We start from the raw sequence: 27,003 nt of genomic DNA on the forward strand, positions 1-27,003 counted from the left end.
TAAATATGTATGTGTATTTATGGATATGTATATTGTAGTTGTTTAGTTGCTAAGCCGAGTCTGACTCTTTTGTGATCCCATGGACCACATCCCATCAGGCTGCTCTGTCCATGGGATTTCCCAGGCAAAAATACTGGAGTGGGTTGCCATTTGCGTCTCCAAGGGATCTTCCCAGCCAGGGATCACAGCTGTGTCTCCTGCATTGGTCAACGGGTTCTTTACCACTGAGCCACCAGGGAAGGCCAGGTATATGTATACACATACATATATTTCCTACGCCTGTACTGATAAAGCCTGGAAGCAATGAAACCCCAGTTGCAATGACTACATGTAGCATCCAAACCTGGCTTCTAAACAGCGATATTTATTAAAAGGAGCCAGACTTCTCTGGAGAAAAGTTGAATCCTGAATGGGGTTGAAGATCCTCAAACCTTATTTACAAATGTCTGGAATTATTTGATCTGTCTAGCAGTTCCTTGGAAGATTCCATCCATCCAAGAGGAACTCTCTCAGTATGAAAACCACTTTCCCCAGGAGCTCCCCAGGAGCTCTTTGTTTGTTGTTGCTGTTCAGTCGCTCAGTCATGTCCGATTCTTTGCGACCTCATGGACTGCAGCATGCCAGGCTTTCCTGTTCTTCACTATCTCCTACAGTTAGCTCAAACTTCTGTTCATTGAGTCGATGATGCCATCCAACCATCAAAATAGAGGTAACTTAATTCTGTGACTGCCTGAGGCAGTAGATAATATTTGGGAAAATAATAGGCTAACCAAAAAGTTTAAAGGAGAATCAAGGGAATGAGATATTCATCGAGGCCTTGAAAAGCTCTGACACATTCCTGGGAATCTCAAGGCCATGTGGATGCTCAGGTCTGTGCACACACCCAGAAAAGGAAAGACCTGAGACTGCCCTAAAGCTCTCATCTCTGGCTGACCCTGAGGCACTGCACAATCAGGAAGTGAAGGCTAAGGCAGAACTGTCAAATGACTGGCAGAATATTGAAAGCATGCTCCAAAATGCACACAGAGCCCCTCAACAAATACTGAGACCCACTGATTCCAGGCGTTTAAGGAAATCTCCATCCAATCATTACTTGACCACTAAGCTAACAGAGCAGAGAGCACACAACAAAGAATACAGACTTGACAGAATTAATTCAGAGAAGTCACTAAACAGAAAAGTAACAGCAAAGTCTGGGGAAAGTCCTGATCTCCAGAGCTGCCGCATAATATTATTTAAAACATTCAGTTTTCAACAAAAACTTATGAAACACAATAAAACAAAAAAGTATGATTCATACAAGGGGGAAAAAAATCAAAACTGCCCCTGAAGAAACCTAGACATTAGACAAACTAAACAAAGACTTTGAATCAGCTATTTAAAAATTTTAACATCTAAAGGAAATCATGTCTAAAGAACTAAAATGAAGTATGAGAACAGTATCTCAACAAATAAAGAATATCAATAAAGAGAAATTTTTACAAAAAGCCAAATAAAAATTCCTGAGTTGAAAAAAACAATAAATGAACATGTCACTAGAGAAGTTTAACAGCAGATTTGAGCAAAAGAAAGAATCAGTGACCTTAAAAACAGATTGATTGTAGACTTTTGGATAGCAGCCATTCTGACTGGCATGAAATGGTACCTCATTGTGGTTTTGATTTGCATTTCTCTAATAATGAGTGATGTTGAGCATCTTTTCATGTGTTTGTTAGCCATCTGTATGTCTTCTTTGGAGAAATGTCTGTTTAGTTCTTTGGCCCACTTTTTGATTGGGTCGTTTATTTTTCTGGAATTGAGCTGCAGCAGTTACTTGTATATTTTTGAAATTAATTCTTTGTCAGTTGCTTCGTTTGCTATTATTTTCTCCCATTCTGAGATTATCCACCCAAGAAACAGAAAGAAAAAAAATTAATAAAATTTAAGAGCCTCAGAGACTTACCATCAAATGTACCTATACCATCAAACTTACTAACGCAAGTATAATGGGCATGTCAGCTGGAGAGGAGAGAAATTTAAAGAACAGGAAAAAAATATGTGAATACTGGCAGAAAATATGCAAAATCTGATGGAAAACAATCTATAAATTCAAGAAGCTCAACTAACTCCAAATAGGACAAATGCAGAGAGACTCACAAATTAAAATATCACAATCAAGTTGTGGAAAGGTATAAATCTCAGAAGCAATAAGAGAAGGGATTCATTGTGTATAAGATCCTCAATAATATTAATACCTGTATTTCTCAAAAAACATGGGGGCCAAAAGGCAGTGGGATGAAATACTCAAAATGTTGGAAGTACCAGAGGGGAGAATGTCAAACAAGAATTCTATACCCAACAAAACTATCATTCAAATGTGAAGGAAAAATTAAGAATTTCTATATAAACAAAAACTGAGAGAATCTGTCAACAGCAGACCTGGCCTACAACAAATACTAAAGAGAGAACTTCAGGCTCAAATGATACTTTTGACAGTTTAGAAACTCAAACCCACATGAAGAAATAAATTGCACTGATAAAGGTAAATATTTGGATAAATTTGAAAATAGTATAAATATTTTGCCCATAATTTTCTTACTTTCATTTTTAATTTAAAAGACACTGCATAAAACAATAATTATAAATCTGTACTGAAGGGCACACAATGTATAAAGATGTAATTTGAATGACAATAATGGCACAAAGGAGGAGGGAAGTAATGAAGCAATATCGAATCATAATTTTTATATATTATTGAAATCACATGGTATTTAATTTAAATTAGATTATTAGAAATTAAGATATTAGCTGTAATTCCCAGAGCAAACACTAAGAATATAACAAAAAATATAGTAAAACCTTACATCATATATAAAAATTAACTCAAAATGGATTTAAGACCTAAACATAAGGCCTAAAACTATGAAACTCTTAGAGGAAAACATAAGGGGAACATTTCATGACCTTAGATTGGGCAATGATTTCATAGATACATTACTAAAAGCAGAGGCAATAAAAAATAGTTAAGTTGGACTTCATTAAAATTAAAAGCCTCTGTGCATCAAAGAATACTAGCAGTAAAGTGCAAAGGCAACCCATGGACTGGGAGAAAATATTTGCAAATCATATACCTGATAATGGACTGACTAAAATCATAAAGAATTCAGACAATTCAAAAGCAAAAAAAAAACCTGATTTTAAAAAACGGGCGCAGGGCTTCCCTGGTGGCTCAGTGGTAAAGAATCCACCTGCCAGTTCAGGAGACACAGGTTTGATCCCTGATCTGGGAAGATCCCACACGCCAAGGAGTAACTAAGCCCATGAACCACAACCACTGAGCCTGTGCTCTAGACCCCGACAACTACCGAAGCCCCTGCACCCTAGAGCCCATACTCAGCAACAAGAAGCCACCACAATGAGAAGCCCATGCACCACAACTATAGTAGTCCCCACTTGCCACAACTAGAGAAAGATTGTGCAAAGCAGTGAAAACCCAGCCAGAAATAAATAAAATTTTAAAACATTAAGAAAAAAAAGAATCCGCCAGCCAATGCAGGAACACAGGTTCGATCTCTGATCCAGGAAGACCCCACATGCCTTGGAGCAATTAAGTCCATGAGCCACAAATATTAAGCCTGTGCTCTAGAACCTGGGGACCACAACTACTGAGCCCATGTGCTGCAACCACTGAAGCCTGTGTACCTAGAGCCCATGCTCCACAAGAGAAACCACTGCAAGAAGAAGCCCATGCTCTGCAACACAGGAGCCCCACCCGCCACAACTAGACAAAGTCCACATGCAGCAATGAAGACCCTGAACAGCCAAAAATAACTAATTATTTTTTTAAATGGGCACAGAACTTGAATAAATGTTTCTCCAAAGATATACATAAAGGCCAATAAGCATAAAAGAAATATGCTTAACAGGAGTAATCACTAGAGAAATACAAATCAAAACTATAAGGAGGTATCATCTCATAGCCATTATGATGGCCACTATGATTTAAAAAAAAAAAAAAGGAGAGTGAAAAAGCTGGCTTAAAACTCAATGTTCAAAAACTAAAATCATGACATCCAGTCCCATCACTCCATGGCAAATAGATGGGGAAACAATGGAAACAGTGACTTTATTTTCTCAGGCTCCAAAATCACAGCAAATGGTGACTGCAACCATGAAATTAAAAGATGCTTGCTCCTTGGAAGAAAAGCTATGACCAACCTAGACAGCATATTAAAAAGCAGAGACATTACATTGCCAACAAAGGTCCATATAGTCAAAGTTACAGTTTTTCCAATAGTCTTGTATGGATGTGAGAGTTGGACCATAAAGAAGACTGAGCATCAAAGAATTGATGCTTTTGAACTGTGCTGTTGAAGACTCTTAAGAGTCCCTTGGACTGCAAGGAGATCAAACCAGTCCATCCTAAAGGAATCAATCCTGAATATTCATTGCAAGGACTGATGCTGAAGCTAAAGCTCCAATACTTTGGCCACCTGATTCGAAGAACTTACTCATTGGAAAAGACCCTGATGCTGGGAAAGACTGAAGGCAGAAGGAGAAGGGGATGACAAAGGATAAGATGGCTGGATGGCATCACCAACTTGATGGACATGAGTTTGAGCAAGCTCCAGGAGTTGATGATAGACAGGGAAGCCTGGCATCCTGCAGTCCATGGGGTTGCAAAAAGTTGGAAAGGACTGAGCAACTGAACTGAATAAAAAAAAAAAAAAAAACAGAAAATAACAATGTCAGTGAAGATGTGGAGAAATTTAAACCCTTGTGCTTTGCTGATATAAATGTAAAATAGTGTAGTTTTTGCAATTTCTACTATTGTCAAAAAAAAGTAAAAATTATTACCAATGCCCAGAACAGCTCATAAAACCATAAGAAAGTCCCAGTGCACTACTTAGATGTTCAGTTCCTCTGCTAGAGCTACTCAGCAATAGCAGTGTTTCAGTTTACTCCTCCTTCCCAAACCCACTGGTGAAGAAGGGTAAAAACTGGTCAAAAAGACAGAAAGAGGAAAAAGTAAGGTGAGACTAATGAGAATGTTCTAGGAATATTACCTTTCAGTGGTTCAATTTTTTTTATCTGCAAAATGAGGAGATAATAGTGCCTACCTTTTCAAAGGGCTGTCATAAAGATTTAGTTAAGTTCACATATACAAAGTATTTAAGAGTGATTACTGCATAGTAAACACTCTATAAATATTAGCTATCAATATTATTGCTCAAGAAATCACAACTTATTTCAATTACAACCTATATTTCAGTTCTCTCTCCTGAACACCAAATCTCCAACTGCAAAAAAAAAAAAAAAAAAATCTCCAGATAGATTTTCCCAGTGAAGAACATTGCTATGAACTCACTCATCCTAGGCTGACCTAGAAGAGTTAGACTCTTCCCTCTTTTTCATCCTTTATATCTAACTCTCACCAAGCCTTGCAGACTCTCTCTCCTCAGTATCTCCTGAAACCATCCCTTCTTCTTTAACCACATTGTCCCTGCCCCCTTAGTACAGGCCTTTATCACTTCTTCCAGGATTACTTTAGTTTCTCACTGACCATGGGGACTCTAATCTCAGCCCTCTCTGACTGATCCATCTGTTACATTCATCCCTGTTACAAGGATCTATTAAAACAAAAATCTAGTAGTAAATATATGAGTGTTTACTATGTCGAATTATTTTCTTACTTTTTTGTACTTTCAAAATAAAATTTTAATTTAAATTTAAAAATGAGAAGAGAAACAAAGTGTTCCCCCTGATCAAGGGTGGTTGGAAACAGGCAGACAAATACAAGAAAAGGACTGAAAAAAGGCACAAAGAAATCTGGGGGAGTGACAATATGTTCATTAATTTTATTATGATTATGACTTCTCAGGTGTATACCTGTCAAAACTTATCAAATTATACAATTAAATAAATGTGATTTACTTTATGTCAATTATTCCTCAATTTCAAAATTTTAAATAAGAAAAAAGAGTAAATGCATTAAAAAAACCTTTAAAAATAAATCCTCCCTTTGTTTAAATGGCTGCCCTCTGCCTTAAGATAAATCTCCAACTCCTAACACTGACATGCAAGGTAAAGCCTCTTCTCCTGCCATTTCCCCACAAGGGCCCCTAAGTCCAGCCAAAGAGATTCACTTACAGCTCCTTGACTATCTAGCACAGTAACACAAGCTAATGCTTCTGCTCTATGCCCTTTCCTCTATTCCCCATCTAATGCTCTCTCATTAAGTATCTAAATGCTCATCCTCAGTGTGGGTTAGCTGCCTTTCTACTCTGCTACCAGAGCACCTAGTTCAGACTTCTATCACAGCATTTCAAGAACTGTATTAGTAGTTTTCTTTTTTATCTCTATTAGATTATAAGCATGAGAATAAGCTCTATGTTTTCCATTTTTGGCCCATTGGAGAGTTCCCAGCGTGTAGTAAACACTCAAAATAGTTGCTGAATAAAAAGGAAGAAACACACTTAAAATACCACTTGTATCAACTGATTCTCTGATCAACCCTATCAAATTTACCCTTAAGAAAACCTGAAGCTCAGAGAAATTAGTTGACTTGCTCAGGGCCATACCCATAGTTGGTAATGGGGCCAAGCTTTCAAACAAAGCCCTTCCAACTCCTAGACAGGTGCATTTTCCTTTATTTGTGAATTCCTCACCAGGCCTAACCCAGATGCCTCTTCAGCATAAGGGATCAATCCATATCTGCTACTTTCATATTTACTGTCACTCTCTAGTCCCAAGTTGCTTTGTCACATACTACACTTTAACACATGATAAGACTTGAAAGAATTAAGAGTATACAGTATAAAGTGAAAGAGACATTTCTTACCCACTCTTGGTTTTTTACTTAAAAAGATGACTAGAAAGAGATTAATGGGGAGAGGGAGAGATTCAACTAATAGAAGCAATTAGAGAGGTGGTTTCAATCGATGCTACCAACTAAGAAGAAATGAGCCTGCAACTGTCCACAAGCTCAGCAGCATGCTCAGCTGGGGCAGCCACTAACATTCAAGAGGAGTCAAGCTATTTATTTCACATCTACAGCCCAACAAAATTCTCATCTTTCCCCCCAGAAAATATCCATCTTAAAAACACTTTTGACATCCTAGTTGCCATTTCCTCAGATCCAAATCAATTTCTGCCCTGGCATCAACAATTCCTTCAGTGAGTTACTTTCTGTTTGAAGGAGCTACTCTTCAAACAAACATTTACTACACAACAATAGAGGGCACTGTACTTTGCCAGGCTGACAAGAAATAAAAGAAGTAAAATGCGGTCCATACAAGCCACATATAAAAAGATTAGAAACAAGTGTCCCTAATATCATAACTCAAAGGAAAGGTAAAGGCAGGAATGCAAAGAAAGAGAGGAAAACAATAGAATGGGAAAGACTAGAGATCTGCTACAAAAAATAATGCCCTTGACCAAGTTTTTTAAAGACTTGCTGCAAGTATAAACGCTCCCATCCTTCCATAACTAGGAACCAAGCTCTGTATCCTCCTAATTTTTGTTCTATTTAATTCCTAGAAGAATCCACTAGAAGGATAGAACTGTATCACAAGAGGTGCAGCACATTCCCATATGGGTGTTAATTAGCCAAGTGTATAATAGTGAAAGTGAAGTCGCTTAGTCGTGTCCGACTCTTTGCGACCCCATGGACTGTAGCCTACCAGGCTCCTCTGTCCATGGAATTTTCCAGGCAAGAATACTGGAGTGGGTTGCCATTTCCCTCTCCAGGGGATCTTCCCAACCCAGGGATCGAACCCAGGTCTCCTGTATTGTAGGTAGACGCTTTTACCATCAAAAATAGTTCTTCATAACTTATTTCATTCATTCCTTCAACAAATATTTAACATCTATGATGTGCCACACACTGCACTGGGCAGAGTAAAAACAACAGACATGACCCAAGTTCTCCTGCAGCTTTCCCTCCAACAACCTATAATAGTATTCCACTTAGCTGCACGGTTAAGAATGAATCTACTTAGCTCTCTGAAAAGCCAGAGGACCTCAGAATTCGAAGAACCTGCAGATTTACGTCCTCAATTTGCGCCTAGGGACTCTGAAGCCCTAAAGTGACTTGCCCAAGGTCATCCTGTGCATTAGTGACAGAACAGAAATTAGAACGCGGATCTCTCTCTCTCCCTGAAGGGAAGAAGTCACGGCTGGTGACAGAGGAAAAGCAAGTTTCTTCATATTTAGCTGTGAAGTCACTCTCCTCCCTTCTCCAAAGACAGGGAAGGCACGGAAAAATCGAGGGTCGGGGGAGTGGGAAGCTGCCTCAGTTTCCCCGCAGAAAGCGGCCGAGTAGCCCCGCTACCGCACAGGCTCCGCTCCTGCACTCCCGTCCAGTTGTTCCCGTCCCGCCCTCTCCAACTCCAACCCGGGAGTCCGGCGGGCGACCGCACATAATTACTCCTTCACTCACAAGGACTCGCACCAGCAACGCCATGTTTCTCGACAACCATTTCCGGGTGAAGGATGGGCTTCCGGAATCTCGGCGGCCTCCACCCCTCCACGAGGTTGTCTTTTCGCCGGTTGGTGCCCGGCAACCGCAGCGCAGGCGCACGGAGGCCGCTGGGAGCACGAGCGCGCGCTTTCCCCGCTGTGCACGAGAAGGTAGGGCCCGGGCGCGCGGCTGGACGGCCGGAACGCGAACGCGCGCCTCCCACTCTGTCTAGTCTCGGTCAGGAGCGTCACAGAGGCCCGTGTCGTCTCCACAACACCAGTCCTCTGTGACATCTGCCTCGAGCTTTTCGTAGCTCTCTCCTTAACCCGCCTGACTCCTCAGCACTTCCTTGTCGGAGTTCCTCTCTCCCAAACTGTCCCCACTAGGATTACCGCCTTTTCACGAGCGGTTGAAAATTACAGGATCTTGGGGGAAATCCCAGCACTTTAAGACTCCCTGAAACGAGCCGGAGGAGAAGGAGGACATAGGACACGGCTGAGTCCTGAAATTCAGGGGAAGAGGGTGATCACATGCTGACTTGAAACCTGAGAAAGGAACGTTAGGGGTTTCTGGTTGGTTGGTTGCAATAGGGAGCATCTTTGAGTATTGATAGGAAATTATTGTAAAGTTGAAGAAGATATAGAAGATGCAAGGATGCAAGACGTTTCCTCCGGAGGTGAGAGAGAATGGCTTTAGCCAGAAGACCTCTTACATTCAGTATACCCCAGGAATATTAGAGGAGAGAAGGTGTGAGTGTTCTTGGGGTTATGGAGGGCAGAGGGGCAGAATGTTGAAGGACTTCCTTACTTTTCATTCTGTCAACATATAGACCCATTGACTATAGGCCTGTGACCGGTTCACTGTGTGCTGGACCTAAGACAGGTGTGAATACTGGGTCCTGGAGCTCATAGATGTGGTGGGAGGGCTGGGCACACAAAAGTAAGCCAATGAGAAAAATAAAATAGTTTAAAATTGCTTTAAGTGCTATGAAGGAAATAAGGAGCTAAACTAGAGAATAACATGGGAAACTACCCTTGATATGCTTTCTCCACTCAAGTGAGCAGTTTATGTGTTTGGAATTGAAAATAGCGGTATAGTGCTTCTACAGGCTTCCCTGGTGGCCCAGTGTAAAGAATCCACCTGCCAGTGCAGGAGCCTCCAGTTTAATCCCTGGGTCAGAAACATTCCCTGGAAAAAGAAATTACAGCCCACTGCAGTATTCTTGCTTGGGAAAGCCCATGGACAGAGAAGCCTGGCAGGCTACAGTCCATGGGATCACAAAGAATCAGACACGACTTAGTTACTAAACAACAACAAAGTTCTCCTACAGGGAAGTTAGGACAAGTGGCATCACATATTATAAACGATAAGAGCAATTTTCTTGTTAATCAGTTTAGAGATGCAAATGTGATACAAAAACTATACAGGTTTGAAAAGTGAAAGTGTTTCTTATGGCTTCTATTTTCTCTTGGCAGGAAAATTTTCTGCTCAAAGGATGGCAGATGATATGAGACTGTAGTTCAGAAGAAGAAAAGTTTAACAGAGATTAAAAGAAAAAGGGGCCAGTGAAATAGTTGCAGTTTGTAACTTCTGCTTTATAAATTTTAATCTATTAATTTTAAATTAAAAGTCAGATTTATACTAAAACTCTATTTTCTTAAAATTAGCATGTTACAGATAAAGCTAAAGCCCCTTTTTACCACCACCTTGAATCCCAACTTTCCACCCTCTCTAAAATTGAATTCCCTTCCAGATTTTTTTTAATGCGGCAAACATAATTGCGGTTTCTGACTGTGATTTTTAAATCAATGTAACTAGGCTCAAACACAGCTTTATTAATCAAAGAAGGAACCATTACAATCAATACATTTTTGCCAATAAGAAATAAGTTTATTGATTCCTGTAGAGTAAAAATCTGTGCCTTGGGATTCAATGAACTCTTAGAAAGCATTTTCTGCCTCCTGCTGGTTATGAAAGCATTTTCCTGCAAAAAGTTGTCAAGATAGTTGGAGGTGGTAGTCAGTTGGTGAGAGGTCAGGTGAATATGGCAGATGAGGCAAAACTTCGTAGCACAATTGGTTCAGTTTTGAAGTGTTGGTTGTATGACGTGCAGTTGATGTTGTCATGGAAAAGAATTGGGCCCATTCTGGTGACTGATGCTGGCTGCAGGCATTGCAGTTTTTGGTACATCACATCGATTTACTGAGCATGCTTCTCAAATGTAATGATTTCACTGGGATTCAGCAAGCTGTAGTGGATCAGACCAGCAACAGACCACCAAACAGTGACTGTGACTTTTTTGGGGGGGTGCAAGTTTAGCTTTGGAAAATGCTTTGGAGCTTCTTCTGGTTATCACCAGTTGTCATATAAAATCCACTTTTCGTCAATCATCACAATCCGATCAAGAAATGATTCTTTGTGGTTGCGTAGAGTAAAAGAAGACAACACTTCAAAACAAAGATTTTTTTTATTTTCAGTCAGCTCATGAAGCACTCACTTACTAAGGGTGCTTTTTCACCTTTTCAATTTGCTTCAAATGCTGAACAATGATAGAATGGCTGACATTGAGTTCTTCGGCAGTTTCTCGTGTAGTTACGAGAGGATCAGCTTCAATGATGCTCTTAGCTGGTTGTTGTCAACTTCCGATGACTGGCCACTGCACTCCTCATCTTCAAGTCTCTCGTCTCCCTTTCAAAACTTCTTGAAGCACCACTGCACTGTATCTTCATTAGCAGTTCCTGGGCCAACGTGTTGTTGATGTTGAGAATTGTGTCTGCTGCTTTATGACAGATTTTGAACTCAAATAAGGAAATCCCAATGCAGGGGACCCAGATTCAATCCCTGGTCAGGGAACTTAATCCCACATGCCACAACTAAAGATCTCTTGTGCCACAACAAAGACCCAGGACAGCCAAATAAATAAATGTGTGTGTTTTTTTTAATCATACATTATAAATATATATGTGCTGAGCATTTACCATGATCCAGACTCAGACCTAGATTCTGAAGATACAAGAGAGAATAAAACAAAGTTCCTGCCCTCATGGAGATTATATTTCAGTGGAAAAAGACAAGCAATAAGCAAATAAATATAATGTCAGGTATGGTAACTGCTAAGAAGGGTAGGAACAAAATATAATAGGGTGCTATTTTAGATAGAATGATCCAGTAAGGCCATGTTGAATTTGATCAAAAATATGAATGAAATGATATGGTGACCCATGTTAAAGAACATGCTGGTCAGAAAGAACAGCAAGTATAAAGGTCCCAACATGAGAGAATGCTTGATGTTTCCAAGGAAGAAAAAGGAGCTTATCATTGGCTGGAGCCAAATGAATAAGGAAGAGTATGATAAGAGATGAGGTTACGAGATGGTCCTAGGAGCCAGAACATGGGGGACCTTGTTGACCATGGTAAAAACTTTAGATTCTATTCTATTGTTAACATAGCTGTAGAAAAATCACTGGAAGGATACATAAGAAACTGGTAGTGGTCGTTATAGTGCCTGATTCTGAGGAAGAGGGTTAGGGGACTAGGATGTTAGGTCTGGAAGGGAGACAGACATATTTTTTCCACCTATATCCTTTTGTCTTGTTTGGACTTTGTACTGTATCTATATAATTACCATTAAAATTGAAAGAAAAACATCCAAACCACTCTTAAAATCTTCTGCCCAAAAAAAAAAAAAAATTTACTTGTTGGTTTTATGGGAAATACAAAGAAGTGAAACTTGGTCTTTACCCTTAGCATATTATGATTGTGAAAGTATAATACATACTCACAACAATTTTTAAAGACAATACCAAAGGATGGCAATTTATTCCTATCTCACACCATATGGAAAATTAACTCAAAATGAATCATAGATCTAAATGTAAAAACTAAACTATAAAGCATGAGAGTAAGTCTTTGTGACTTTGTTTTAGGCAAAACCTTCTTAAATACAATGTCAAAAGCACAAACAACAAAAGAAAAACTAGGTAAATTGGACAACATGAAAATTTAAACTTTTCATTGCAAAAGGTACCATCAAGAAAGTGAAAAGATACAAATTAGGAGAAAATGTTTGCAAATCACCTATCCGATAAAGGATTTGTATCCAGAATATACAAAGAGCTCTATAACTCAGTAATAAAAAAAATAAACACCCAGTCAAAAATGAATAAAAGATTTGAACAGACATTTCTGCAAGGAAGATACACAAATGATCAATAAGCTAATGAAAAGATGATCAACATCATTAGTCATTAGGGAAACACATACACACAACATAATGAGATACCATTTCACATTGCACTAAGTGGCTATTAATACAGGTACTGGCAAGGATGTGAAAAACTGGATAACTCATGCATGGGATTGTAAAACTACAGCTGCTTTGGAAAACAGTTCCTATAAATTAGAAACATAGACTTGTGATTCTTAGGCATATATTTAAGAGAAATTAAAACATATGGGTGATGCTAGTGGTAAAGAACCCACCTGCCAGTGCAGGAGACATAAGCAAAACATGGGTTCAATCCCTGGGTCAGGAAGATCCCCTGGAGAGAGAAATGGCAACCCACTCCAGTATTCTTGACTGGAGAATCCCATGGGCAGAGGAACCTGGCGTGCTACAGTCCATGGGGTTGCAAAGAGTTAGACACGACTGAAGTAACTTAGGACAGATGGGATGGAAAACATATGTCCACATGATAACTTGCATATTTATGTTCATCACAAAATTATTGAAAGTAGCCAAAAACAACCTAAATATCCTTCAGCTGATGACATGGGTAAGTAAAATGTGGTGTATCCAGAAAATGGATTATTACTCAGCAACGACAAGGAATGAACTACTGATATACTTCAATATGGATGACCCTTGAAAACATTGTGCTAAGTGAAAGAAGTCAGTCACTAAAGGGTATTGTATGAGTATGATCCGTTTGTGAAGTGTCCAGCTGCCCAATGCCATGGCCAATTCCTGAACTTCACCACCAGAATTAATTATGAAATTTTAAATTTATTCCATTCTGGATTCTCACCACTATTTTTTTGGCCATGCCATGTGGCTCGTGGGATCTTAGTTCCCTGACCAGATACTGAACCTATGCCCCCTGCAGTAGAAATACAGAGTTCTAACCATTGTATCACCAAGGAATTTTCTCATCATCCTATTCTTTAAGCATCCATTCATTCCTAGTACATTTGTCATTCTACCCCACTGAGACCTCCAGGCTTTTTATCTCTTCTCTTTACACAGTAGTCTGTCAACTTTCTCCCCTCTTTCCTCCTATCTAGCTTACATCATACAGTCTGTCACTTTAATTGCCTAATTGTCTCTTGCCAGGGTAACTCCCTTGCTCAAAAGTCTTTTTCCCCACCCCACCTAAAGAGACTTCCTCCCTCTAATTGTCCATTTGTTCCATGCCTGCATCTAGATTATTAAGTTCTACTGGAGAAAACCATGCAAAGAGCCTATGTATACCACCAAATATGGATACCAACCTTTATTATGCTTAATTCTGCTCTCTTCTCCAAAACTGTTGTTCATTAACAACACTGTTTTAGATTCATAGCAAACATACACACACACACACCAGGTGACTTAAAACAATGGAAATGTATTGTTTCCCAGTTCTGGAGCCTAGAAGTCCAAAATCAAGGTGTTGGCAGGACCACATTCTATCTGAAAGCTCTAGGGGATCTTTCCTTGCCTCTTCCTAGCTGCTGGTCATTGCTATACATCCTTGGTGAGGTTTTTTTTTTTTTTTTTTTGGTGGACGAGTGGTTGTTTGTTTTTATATTTTGGCTACACTACACTGCATGCCTGACGGTCTCCAACCAGGGATCCAATGAACCTAAGCCTCTGCAGTGAAAGCACCAAATCCTAACCACCAGGCCAAAAGGGAACTCTCGATCCTTGGTGTTTCTTGGTTTACAGCTTGCAAAACTCCAATCTCTGCCTCAGTCATCATATGGCTTTCTTCTTCTGTTTCTGTCTCTGTGGCTCTTCTCATCTTGTAAATGCGTGCGTGCCTGCTCAGTTGCTCAGTTCTGTCCAACTCTTGTGACCCATATGGACTGTAGCCCTCCAGTCTCCACTGTCCATGGGATTTTCCAGGCAAGAATACTGGAGCGGGTTGCCATTTCCTCCTCCAGGGGATCTTCCCGACCCAGGGATAGAATCCACACCTCCTGCACTGCAAGAGGATTCTTTTATCACTGAGCCGCCAGGGAAGCCCCACATCTTATAAGTACTCCAGTCGTGTTGGATTAGAGCCCATCCTGATGATCTTAACTTGATTACATCTGTGAAGATCCTTTTTCCAGACAAGGTTATATTCACATATTAGGAGCAGGAAGGTTGGACTTTAACATATATTTAAAATTTTTTTCAGTCTTGACGCATGACACGTGCGTGGGATCTTAGTTCCCCAACCAGGGGTCAGACCCAAGCTCCCTGCGTTGGAAGTGTGCAGTCTTAACCACTGGACCACTGGGAAGTCCCACTTAACATATTTTTTTGAGGGACACCATTTAACCCATACCAGGAACTTGTTTCACATTCCTTGACTCTGACCCCTTCCTACTGTTTGTAAACAGTTAGCCTCACCTCCTGCTTCACAGAAAAAAATAAAATTAGAAGCCAACGCAAAGAAACTCAGCTTCCCACCACCCAGCTCACAAACTTGTGTGTATCACATGCATTTCCTTTCTTCTGCATATCATTTCATGGAAGAATTGTTCTCTTTCCAATAGCTGTTTTAAAGCCAACCTTGTAAAATTTCTTCAGACTTGACATGTTTAAAACTGACCCCATCATCTTCCTCTCAAAATCTGTTCCTCCTTCCATATTTCTTTTCATTGTGGTTGAGTGGCACACTGTCCCCTCAGTTTCCCAAACTAAAAACTACAGGATTCATCCTTGACTCTGCTTCTCCCCCACACTAGCCATCCCAACACTCCCCAAGTCCTGCTAACAGAGCAGAACCACAGTTCCCTTGGGTTTTGTACAGTGCATGTCTGTTAATGAAGCCCACACTTGTATTTGCACTTAGGCACCCACATTATGCTGAAGCTGAAACTCCAGTACTTTGGCCACCTCATGCGAAGAGTTGACTCATTGGAAAAGACCCTGATGCTGGGAGGGATTGGGGGCAGGAGGAGAAGTGGATGACAGAGGATGAGATGACTGGATGGCATCACCGACTCGAGGGGCATGAGTTTGAGCAAACTCCGGGAGTTGGTGATGGACAGGGAGGCCCGGCGTGCTGCGATTCATGGGGTGGCAAAGAGTCGGACACGACTGAGCGACTAAACTGAACTGAACTGAACTGAACCCACATTATATTCAACTGATTCTACCGAATTCGTGGCTACCTACTGTGAAATCACATTTCAATTTTTGTACATGTATAGTTGGCTTCATGCATTCTGATGCACAACTTGACTTTTCCCCTGTCTTATTTCATTTCCTTTGACTCAGTATATTATCTTACCATTCTAGCATCCTTTGGGATCTTTATTTTCTCTTTCATTCATGCATGGAACTTGAGGGCATGAGCATTGTAAGATAAGAGACTTCATGTAAAGTGCTAAGGACAGTACTTGGTACATAATCAATCCTCAGTAAATATTGTAGTTATTATTATCCCAACACTGAGCACAGTTTTGGGTCACAGCAGACCCTCAATAAATATTTATTGGTTGATAAATGAATAGATGGATCAAAGATGTATGGAATGAATGGATAGCCCCTTTCCTGAATCAAAGGCCCATTAAATTTGATATTTTTTTAAATAATTTTATTTATTTTTGGCTGTCCTGGGTCTTCATTGCCTCACGGGCTTTTCTCTAGTTGCAGCAAGTGGAGGCTACTCTCTAGTGATGATGCCCTGGCTTCTCACTGTGGTGGCATATCTTGTTTCATAGTACAGACTTTATAGTGCGAGGGCTTCAGTAGTTGTAGCTCTCAGGCTCCAGAGTGTAGACTCAGTAGTTGTAGTGTACAGGCTTAGTTGCTCCACAGCATGTGGGATCCTCCTGGACCAGGGATCGAACCAGTGTCTTCTGCATTGACAGGCAGATTCTTTACCATGGAGCCACTAGGGAAGCCCCCTAAATTTTATATTATTACCCCTCTTTTACAGATAGAAAAACTGAGGCTCAGAGAAGTTAAATAACTTGCTCAAAGTCACTCAGCTAGAAAATGGTAAAACCAGAACTGGAACCCAGAACTGCCTGACTCTTAATGAATATGACTACTCTGCTTCCTCACATCCATATTCAGATCAGAAGAACCAATTGTGAAGCCAAGTGAAGTCTAAGAGACTTACCACGGTCGTGTGTTCCAAGCCCCAGAAAAGCTGATTCTCCAGCTTGTTGTGGCCCTGGGGCACAGGGATGTGGAAAGAGCCAAGAGGTGGCATCAGAGGGCTGGGGGTCTCACCTCTTTCCTCCCCTACGGGCCTTCCATTTTCCCTGTCCTAAGCTGTATGCTTAGCTATTTCTCCCTAGGAACTAACAACAAGCTATGTCCCTAAGGAGATACTTTTGAGACCAGGAAGCCAAATCCCAGGAAGATAATTCGATTAACTTCCAAGATCGGGGTCAGTGGAACTGGATGTCCAGAAAAGTCCAAAAATGATGCAAAGTATACAGAGACCTGCAGTTACTTCTCTGGTTTGTCAGTTTCTCCTCAGTAAAAATGGAGGTGGCTAAGATCAAGTGTAGTTCAGGGGCTTCCCAGGTGGCACAATGGTAAAGAATCCGCCTGCCAATGAAGGAGACACAAGAGATGCAGGTTTGATTCTTGGGTCGGGAAGATCCCCTGGAGTAGAAAATAGCAACCTGCTCCAGTTTTCTTGGTTGAAAAATCCCATTGACAGAGGAGCCTGGCAGGCTACAGTCTATGGGGTTGCGAAGAGTCAGACACGACTGAATGACTGAGCATAAGGAGTAACATTCATTGCCCTGCCTGCTTCACAAGACTGTCTGAGGCACACTAATGATAACAGCTGATATTTGTAGCATCCCACCTCGGTGCCAGCTACTGTATTGAGTGTCTTTCATATCCTAACAGTTAGCCCTATGAAACAGGTATATTGTTTTACCTTTCCCCCCCTCTTTTCTTTTTCACCAAAGAGGAAATCAAGGTTGGTGGAATTAGGCTACTTGCCCAAGGCCTGTAACTTGAAGTAACAAAATCTTGAAATTTGAAACTGGGCTGCCCTTTGAGCCCAACAGTGCTGCAACAGCATGGCTCAGAGTGTTTGTGAACTCTAAAGAATGATATAATTCTTGTACCCTTTGGCTCAAGAATATCCTATACAAGTATGCAGCCTGTTATGATTGGGACTGGAGGTGGGTGCCTGGCAGCCATATATATCCAAGGAGGCAGTTCAATAAATCAGATGGTTAGGATGGAAGGGCTGTTTCCACCCAGTTACCTCTGATTGGCTCATAACATCCAGTCTCATCACTACATGGTAAATAGATGGGGAAACAATGGAAACAGTGAGAAACTTTATTTTCTCAGGCTCCAAAATCACGGCAGATGTTTACTGCAGCCACGAAATTAAAAGACGCTTGCTCCTTGGAAGAAAAGCTATGACAAACCTAGACAGCATATTAAAAAGCAGAGACATTACATTGCCAACAAAGGTCCATATAGTCAAAGTTATGGTTTTTCCAATAGTCATGTATGGATGTGAGAGTTGGACCATAAAGAAGGCTGAGCGTCGAAGAATTGATGCTTTTGAACTGTGGTGTTGAAGACTCTTGAGAGTCCCTTAGACTTCAAGGAGATCAAACCAGTCCATCCTAAAGGAATCAATCCTGAATATTCATTGGAAGGACTGATGCTGAAGCTGAAGCTCCAATACTTTGGCCACCTGATGCGAAGAGCTGACTCATTGGAAAAGACCCTGATGCTGGGAAAAACTGAAGGCAGGAGGAGAAGGGGGCAACAGAGGATGAGATGGTTGGATGGCATCATCAACTCAATGGACATGAGTTTGAGCAAGCTCTGAGAGATGATGAAGGACAGGGAAACCTGGTGTGCTGCTGTCCATGGGGTTGCAGAGTCAGACACGACTGAGCAACTGAACAACCATCTAGTTGGGAAATGTACACCAGCTGATTGGTTCTTTTGTGGAAGAGAATTCTAGGATAGGTGGAGGTGGAAGAGGAAGCTCCCAGAGTATCAAGCCAGGGCCACAACAGTCAAATCAATGCCCAGGCCTTCAGTAGGAAGAGCACCATGGCTGAGATGCCATGAGTCTCTCTGATAGGGGTAAAGCAGGAAGACCTCCGATCTGTTAGACTTTCCAAGAAACTAGGGATATACTGTCCTGGAAATCAGGGCCCTGCCTCTCTGCCCTTGAGTCTCCAGCCACCCTGCTCCTACACTGCTCTCTCTGTGTCCCCAGCCCACCGCGTGGCCTCCCCGGCACCTCCTTTCCAGGCTCACTCTCCTCTCACATACACCAGAACTCTGTCTGCCGTGGCAGCTCCTTTGTTTACTTCCAGAGCTTGCAGGCCTGCCCCCCAGCCAAACACAACGAAACCCAGCCAGGGAGGGCTAGGCTCCAGGCTCAGGCTGGCCTCTCAGGGACAGGGAATGGCCTCCAAGCCAGGGAGGCAGCTCGAAGGTACACTGCCCACCCCCTCATCCCCGCCCTGGGCTCTTGCTTCAGGATCTGTCAACCCAGGTTTCAGGCCTTGAGGGAAGGGACACAGGATCTGCCCAGAGCTGGGCAAGCATACTTACTGTTGAAACAGCTTTGGCTAGGAGCCCTGGGAATCAAAGCCCCAGCTGGAGAGGGGTGGGGAAAATTTTGAGGCCCCCTGGGTGGGAAGCAGAAGTCTGGGTTCTCCTCTTCTGGTCCTCCCCTTCCTCAGCCAGGCAGAACCTGGTCCCAAGCCCTTAGAATAAGGACTCAGGTGCCCACATTTCCTTACTGGAGGACCCTGCTCCCCTCCCAAGAGTTCACGCCTTGCTCCTCCCCAAAGATTCTAGTGGAGAAGGAAAGTGGGTCTTGACTCTGGGCCAAGCCCCAGAAGGAAACACTGTCAGGCTGTGTCTGGCATTGGTCTGTGTAAGGTCAGTAAGTTCAGTGGGAAGCTTACTTGTCTAATGGATAATTATGTATCTATATCCTGTATAGTGGAAAGGGAAGGGGCTCCAGTTGTTTCTAGAGTTGGGATAAAGGGGTGGAAGGGGTGCCAAGCTGGAGGGTAGCAGGGCCGCAGGCAAGATCACATGGAACAGTGATCAGTGACAAAGGATTAAGAGGAGGTCGAGGGCCCCTTTAACTGGTGACCAGTGGATTCTGTGAGTATGAGCTGGGGGGTGAGTATGAAATGGGGATGATTTTAGGGGAAATTAAATCCTCAAGTTCCCTCCCACTTAGGGATTCATTTTGGAGACAACAAACTTGACTAAGGAATGTCGAAAAGGAAACCGACCTCTGTTGCCAGGCCCCAGCGGAGTAGACAGAGCTCTCGGCGAAAACCGGGAATGGGGTGAGAGGTGAAACCCTGGCCCAGCTCAGCCTGTGCTCTCTGTCCCATTCTGCTTCAGGCAGCCCTCGTCTCCTCTCTGGGTCAGTCTTCTTGGAAGGGTTGCTGGGTCCCCCAGCGTAGACAAGAAATCTGTCACAGTTTTAGGCACAGTTTTGCTTTTTATCTCATCAATGTACATTTAAATCTAACAGTTTAATAGCCTCCCACTCCTCACCCTGCCCAAGCCTGCTCCCCTTCTTTCCCACCACTGCCCAATTAGCATCCATCTGCCCCCAGGGGCAGAAAATCACCAGGTACAAGAGTGATTCAAAGGGGAGGTGGCACCTGTGGGTCTCCCAAGGAGAGGCCTCCCTAGAGAGTGCCAAAGTCCAGAAGGCCCAGGTAAGGAGAGCTCATGGGCTGGGTCTCATTGGAAAACAAGGTCCCCTGGGTCTCAGTCCCATTCCTAGTCTGTCTCCCTGGGCCTGTGTCTGCCAATCAGAGAAGCAGAAGGCAGAAATCCCCAGACAGGGGGACTCGTGGATAGAAAGGGATCTTTAGCAACTGAGCAAGGCTGTTGGCATCCCCTTTCACAGGGGCTGTGTAGATGCTCCTGGCTGTAGCTTCCGGATCCCTCTGTGATTCCAGGAGTGCGGGGAGGGGCTCTGGTGACCAGCATCCTGGGGACATGCCCCCAGGGAAGACAGAGGCCAGTGTTGCTACCTGCAGCCACAAGACTCCACGACCATGTCCTCATACTGCTTATAGACCACATTGTTGGCTGAGTCGATGAAGAGGATACTGATGGGACTCAGCCTTGTGGGCACACAGCAGGTGGGCGGTGTAGACTCGGGGTCCATGGAGTTCATCAGGGTCTGGATGACCGCATGGTTCGTGGGCTCCAGGTGGGAGCGCAAGGGAAACTCACACAGCCCCTCGCAGTGGAAAGCTTCATACTCCAGGGGCGCGATAATCCAGTCATCCCAGCCCATGTCCTTGAAGTTGACGTGCAGTGCCTTCCGACTGCAGCGGGCCTTGGGGTTCTTGCTGGGTCGCTTGCCCTGGCGCGTGGCCAGGGGGGCCCGCCGCTTTCGCCGCTGGCTGAACAGGTACTCATACACTGTCTTATCATCCTGACCGGAGCGGGCCTTGATCTCATTGAAGAACAGGTCCCGTTTCTTGGTGCGGCCAAACACCAGGAACAGGGCTTTCTCATGGACCTGCCGGGCGGTGCGGTCAAAGCCGAGGCCACGGAGGTCCATGGCCCGGCCCCGTTCCCAGGCCTCCAGCTCCAAGCACAGCTGGGCTGAGTTCTTAAAGTTTCGGAAGAGCTTCCAGATGTCGAACACCTCCCAGCCAGAGCCGTCCAGGCCTGGCACAGAACGCACATCCAGCAAGGCTGCCGGCTGCCGGCCGCTGGGGCAACTGGACAGCTTCAGCTGGGCAGCCCGCCCGCTGCCGGGGGCCACTGGCTTGGCCGCGTCTAAGGGCTTCTTCCGCAAGATCCGCAGCTCAGCCCCTAGTAGCCCATCCTTCTCCAGGGCGCTAATATCAAACACGTACCTCTGCTTCCTGACTGCGGGACCTCGGTCATCTAGAGAGAACACCCAGAAGTCATTGCCTGCAGCCTCACCAAGGGAGCCGGTCACCACGCAGCCTCAGGGGAGAGCCACAGCTCTTCTCCCCCAAGAGAGCTCTCTTTAACCTCTTCCCCCCTCTGACAGAGGCCAAGACCCAAATCATGGAGAGCCTTTTCCAAAATAAGGGAGCTTCCCACACAGTCAACTAAGTAGGGCTGTTGATCTATGGATGTGATTGTGGGGGATTTGAGTGATTCTGGGTGTCTGTATCAATGACACGCATAACAGAGGCCCATCAGCCTTAGAACTGCCTTCTGCCTGTCTCTCTCCCATCTGTTATCCAATATGATATCTCTTTGGTAAGAGAGGCAGGGTGGGCATTATAATGACCCCTGTTTTTCCAGAGGAGGAACCTGAGGTTCAGAGAAGTTAGGTAACTTGCTCAAGGTCACCCAGCTGGCAAAAAGCAGGCTTGGAACTCCAGCCTAGAACTTTTTATACCTGATCCTGAGCTGCTTCTACCATACTATACCTTAAAGAAGATCTCCGTGCTCTTGTTTCACAGATGAAGCACAGGGAGGGAGAGTGACTTGCCTAAGGTCACACAGCGAGTTAATGGCCAAACTGGTCTATGATCCAATTTTCCTGGCTATCTAATGATTTGTGGTGTATGTTTACTCTTCTAGGTGTGTGAGTGTGTGTGTGTGAATGACTGTGTGTGTATATGTATGACTGAATCCACATGTGAGTATGGAACGTATTGCACATTTGAGTGACATGCTATATGCATGTATGATTGCGCTTGTGTGACTATTTGAAAGGTATGTATGTATTGGGTTGGCCAAAAAGTTCTTTCAATTTCTTCTATTAAATGGTACATGCATGCATGCTAAGTCGCTTCAGTCGTGTCCGACTCTGCGCGACCCTATGGGCAGCAGCCCACCAGGCTTCTCTGTCCACAGGATTCTCTAGGCATGAACACTGGAGTGGGTTGCCATTTCCTTCTCCAATTAAATGGTACAGAAAACCCCAAATGAACTTTTGGCCAACCCAATATATGTGTCTGTATATATGTAAGAAAGTTCTGTGTGTATATGTCAGGCGTGTGTGTGCACATTGTGTATGTGTGTGTGTGATTCACCATGTATGTACAAACATAAGGCTCTGCGTGTGTGCAAGAACCTCAGTGGTATGTCTGAATCAGCACGCCCTCCTTCCTAAATACCAATTTGCCATTGGGAAGCATTCATAATATTGCTCTAGAAGGTGACTAATTAGGCCTTTAAACTCCCCATCTCTCCCCCTCCAAGCTCCCTTAGAGCTGGGGGGCACAAGGACTTACTTTATGATTCCCCAAGGGGTCACAGCTTTCTCTGGCTGGGCAGGCAGCCAGACCACCTCCCCCACCTCAGCCAGACCTGCTGCCTCTGTGCCTCCCCCGCCCTCTGTCACTCCCCCACCGGCCAGCTCTAATGAGGAGCCTCTTCCCCTCTCTGACCCCTCCCCCACCCTGCCAGCCAAAGTCCCGAGACTCCCAGAACCAGAGCACAGCTGCCAGCAGCCCTAGCCATCAGGTCAACCTCCCTCTCCACCCTTATGGATAAACTCAGGCCCTGAAAAGGGAAAGGACTTGCTGAAGTCAAATGGCAAGTTGAGGGGACAAGCCTAGACAGTGATGCTAGGAGGGCAGAATGCGAAGTGAGGGGAGCAGATTGTCTCCTGGGTTCATGATAAAAATGATCTGTGTCTAGGGCAGGACATAAAGTTCTCATATATGAAGGGCTCTAAGAAGTCACCCCATCCAACCTCCACAGAGTTGTACTAATGGGGAAACTGAGGCCCCAAAGGGAGAAGGGGCTTTCCCAAGGTCACACTGTAAGTTAGACCCTAGGTCTGTTGTCCACTCCACCCCATATGTCTGAAGATCATTCCATGACTCCAAAATGCCTCATTTCCTGCCTTCACTTATCTTACCTTCTCTGTCCCCTTGCCTGAAGGGAAAGTGGCAGAACCGTGGGTATCTGAGATTTGTTTCTCTCTTGCCATCCAAGAAAACCTACAACCCCATGCAGCCTAGAAAGTCTGACCAACTCTATAAGAACAGAGCGTGGCCTGGTAATTACGAGTTTAAGAGGCTGGTCCTCAATTCTGCCACCAACCAGCAGGGCTTGTCTCCTTCCCAGGCTTCAGGAACCCACTCCACATCTTGCAGGAATCGCACTTGGGGATTCCCCAGGTGCCCTCCGGCTCTGACACGCCAGCAGCCTGGGACCTGATGTGGGTGAGGTTAATCCCAGATACCGCCCCGGGCCAGAAGCACACACCGTCTCCCCCCAGTGCAGTGTCTGGGCTCTAAAGCCCCCTCCATGCATGCAGATGCCCCTCCCTCTGAGCCGTGCCCCGGCCACCCCGCCCCCTCACCTTGCCCTTTGTCAATAAAGCTGGTGATGGTGTTGGCCAGGCCAGCCTCCAACTTCACGCTGCTGTTGCCTCCCTTTCTGTCAGCATCGGACAGCGTCCTGTATAGCGAGAGCATGTACTCGTGGGGCGTGATGGGGGGCGGGCGGAATGGCTCCTTGGGCTCACGCGGGGACCCAGGCTCCCTGGCTTTCTTCAGCAGGAAGGGACTGGGGGCAGCGCCTGCCTTTGGGGGTGCCTTCCCCCCAGGAAGCTGTCCTTTTGGGGTCACCGTCCGCGTGGCCCCCTGCCTTGTCTGGGGAGGGTGTCCTGGCTTGGGTTCAGGGCCACCCGATCTGGGGGGCAGCTTTTTGGGTTCATCCTTCTTGGGCTGTGTCAGGCCTCCTGTCTGCCCAGTGCCCCCCTTGGCCCTGGCATTGGTGGCCCCCCCACCGTAGCTGTGACCCCCTGGCCTGAAGATGTTCTGGGCCAGAGGGGGTCTCTCCTTGGCTTCTGCTTTGGCCAGTCCTGGCCTGGCCCCCTGGGGTCTCTGGCCCAAGTCAGGGGCACCCAACACAGTGCAGATGAATTCCAGGTCCAGCCAAGCCAGGTGCCAAAGCAAGAGAGTGAGGAGTTTGGGGAGTCTCATCCTCTGGCCAGCCGCCGAATGACGCCCAAGAGAACAGCGGCAGCAGCGAAGGTGCCTCTGGTTTGGCAGCAAAAACCATGAAAAGAGCGGACCCTCAAAAGCAGCGGCAGCAGCAGTAGCAGCAGAAGGAAGGGCTTTCTCCTCAGTCTGAGACTCTTGAAGTCTGCCGGGTGTGTGTTTGTATCCAGTCCCATAGTGGAAATGCTCTCCTATCCAGACGTGCACCGTCTCCAGTCAGCAGCTGAAAATAACTCGTTCTTGAAAGGAGAAAGCCGACCGCCCCCTTTCTCCTGCACAACTGACTGAGGGCCTGAAGGAGGCTTGTATAAGGCTCAGGGATTTTTCCAAGAAGGAAGAATGGCGTAATGCTGCTAACTTTTGAATCCTTTCCAGTGAAAATACTTACACACACTCGCGCGCGCGCGCACACACACACACACACACACACAAGCCTGCAGGTGCTCAGAAAAATCTTTTACAAACCTGAACTTAGGAATTGGAAACGGAATTCCAACCCAAACCAATTTAATTACTCTCTGATGTCATGCTGTCTAAACTCATTTAAGTGCGATATATTTATGTGAAAAAAATCACCGCTGCCCTCTGAGGCCATGGCTCACGGGGGCTCTTGGCAAGGAGCCCCGCGGGGGGATTCTAGAATGGAGCGGGTGGGGGGAGACTTTCAGTCACATGGAGCAGACTCCGGGGTCTTCACCTCCACATCACGGCCCACCCCACCTTCCCAAGGAGAGATGCTAAGAAATAGATTCAAAGATCTTAAACCCCAGAGGCATGAGAGTGTGCGTTTTCAGTTAAGTCCTTGGGGGTGTTTTTAAAGCAACCTTCACGTCTAGTCTGGGACCTGTTCTGTTGTTGGCGGGGCGGGGGTGGGGGGGGGAGGGCAGCACAGATGGCAGAATTCACCCACAGTTTCTTTTATTTTAATAAACTTGTGGTGACCCAGAGCCAGAAAAATATCAGTACCCGCTACACCCCTCCCCCAGATGCCATTGACTGAGCTCAGATGGTTTCTCCAGGCTTTGGGGGGCGCCACCGAGCCCACTCCTTGGACGGAGACACGTCCAGAGTGTCTACACCTCACCGCCACCCCAGCAAAGACAGGCTCAGTTTTGTTGTGAGGGACTGGCTGAGTCCAGAGGTGGCAGCCCCAGCCTGGGGCAGCAGCGGCCCCTGCAGGAGGCAGAAAAAAATTATTTCCCACACAGGTCTTTTCTGGTATTCGTAGCTCTGGAAGAAGTCTGAACTCCAGCTGGTTCAGTGGGGGAAACTGTTCCCTTTACCTAGAACATCCTCCTTTTACTCCCATGACAGGAGGAAGCTCTTCTCATCCTGAGAGCTTCAGCTGAAAATTCACCTCCTCCAGGAAGCCTTCCCAGATCCCCAAACAGACCCAATTACCCCTTCTTGAACATTTCACTGCAACAGACTGAGAGAAATAGCAGTGGTAGAAGCAGTCGTCAGGTAGGCTTCCTTCTTTCTTTAATTTTTATTTTTAGCCCTGCCTTGTGGCATGTGGGATCTCTGTTCCCCCACCAGGAATCAAACCCGGGCCCCCAGCAGTGGAGGCGTGGAGTCTTAACCATTGGACCCCCAGAGAAGTCCCTTTATTGTATTTATTTTTAGGCTTCCTTCTTAACCCTAGATTCTCTGAGCCTGCCTGATAGAGATCTGTTTGTACTCTGAGGTCATCAGATTGGTTTCCTAGCATACCTGGCACAGAGTAGAAGCTCAGTAAGCATTGAAGGAAGATGAAACTCATGGCCGAGGTGTCCAGGTGCCCAGTCAACCTTTTCATGGTGATATGTCCAGAGTCTCACTGATCCTCAGAGCACAGCTGCATAACTTGGCCTCTTGAAGCTTCATCTGGCACTCCTAGGTCAGAAATCCCAGGAGAGCTCCACCTCCCCATCTCAAAGGATCAACGCACCTCCAGACACTCCTTTGCGGGAGCTTTAAGGAAGAGCTGAGGTGGTCAAGTAAATGGCAACCCACTCCAGTATTCTTGCCTGGGAAATCCCATGGACAGAAGAGACGTGGGCTACAGTTCATGGGGCTGCAAAGAGTAGGACAAGACTGAGCATGCACATGTAAGCTCTAAATTAAATACTGTAGGAAATGATTGATTATTTCTTAAAATCTTACAAAATAAGAATTAAGGGTAATGAACCCATTCAGATAAAATTAAGTGATAAAAATTTTTAAGAAAAGGAAAAGCTGAGGGCTTCCCAGGTGGTTCAGATGGTAAAGATGGTCTCCTGCCTGCGATGCAGGAGACCAGGGTTTGGTCCCTGGGTCGGGAAGATCCCTTGGAGAAGGAAATGGCAACCCACTCCAGTATTCTTACCTGAAGAATTCCATGGACAGAGCAGGTTACAGTCCAGGAGATTGCAAAGAGTTGGACACAACTCAAGGAATAACACTGTCAC

General features: G+C 44.7%; 2 protein-coding genes and 2 long non-coding RNA genes across 4 annotated transcripts in view; 2 read left to right on the forward strand and 2 right to left on the reverse strand.

Moving 5' to 3' along the window:
• Window positions 1-8,667, reverse strand: part of UQCC1 (ubiquinol-cytochrome c reductase complex assembly factor 1) — a 92,578-nt gene extending 83,911 nt beyond the window's left edge. Inside the window, exon 1 of the mRNA XM_020894018.2 lies at window positions 8,420-8,667. Coding sequence (XP_020749677.1) covers window positions 8,420-8,443 — 24 coding nt within the window. The 5' untranslated portion in view covers window positions 8,444-8,667. The remainder of the gene's footprint in view (window positions 1-8,419) is intronic.
• Window positions 8,524-16,144, forward strand: LOC139036756 (uncharacterized). The gene is made up of 2 exons (XR_011489611.1): window positions 8,524-8,610; window positions 15,484-16,144. It is a non-coding gene; the product is annotated as an uncharacterized lncRNA (long non-coding RNA).
• On the forward strand, window positions 8,617-12,591 carry LOC139036755 (uncharacterized). Its single transcript, XR_011489610.1, has 2 exons — window positions 8,617-9,116; window positions 9,916-12,591. It is a non-coding gene; the product is annotated as an uncharacterized lncRNA (long non-coding RNA).
• Window positions 16,145-17,904: 1,760 nt separating the features above from the next.
• GDF5 (growth differentiation factor 5) lies at window positions 17,905-24,916 on the reverse strand. The gene is made up of 2 exons (XM_020893989.2): window positions 23,932-24,916; window positions 17,905-21,524 (listed from the first exon to the last, which is right to left on the reverse strand). Exons 1-2 carry the CDS (start codon window positions 24,554-24,556, stop codon window positions 20,650-20,652), a joined length of 1,500 nt encoding a protein of 499 aa, XP_020749648.2. The 5' UTR covers window positions 24,557-24,916; the 3' UTR covers window positions 17,905-20,649.
• Window positions 24,917-27,003: the final 2,087 nt, after the last annotated feature.

This window comes from Odocoileus virginianus, chromosome 9, assembly GCF_023699985.2.
Source record: "Odocoileus virginianus isolate 20LAN1187 ecotype Illinois chromosome 9, Ovbor_1.2, whole genome shotgun sequence".
Classification (NCBI taxonomy): Eukaryota; Metazoa; Chordata; class Mammalia; order Artiodactyla; family Cervidae; genus Odocoileus; species Odocoileus virginianus.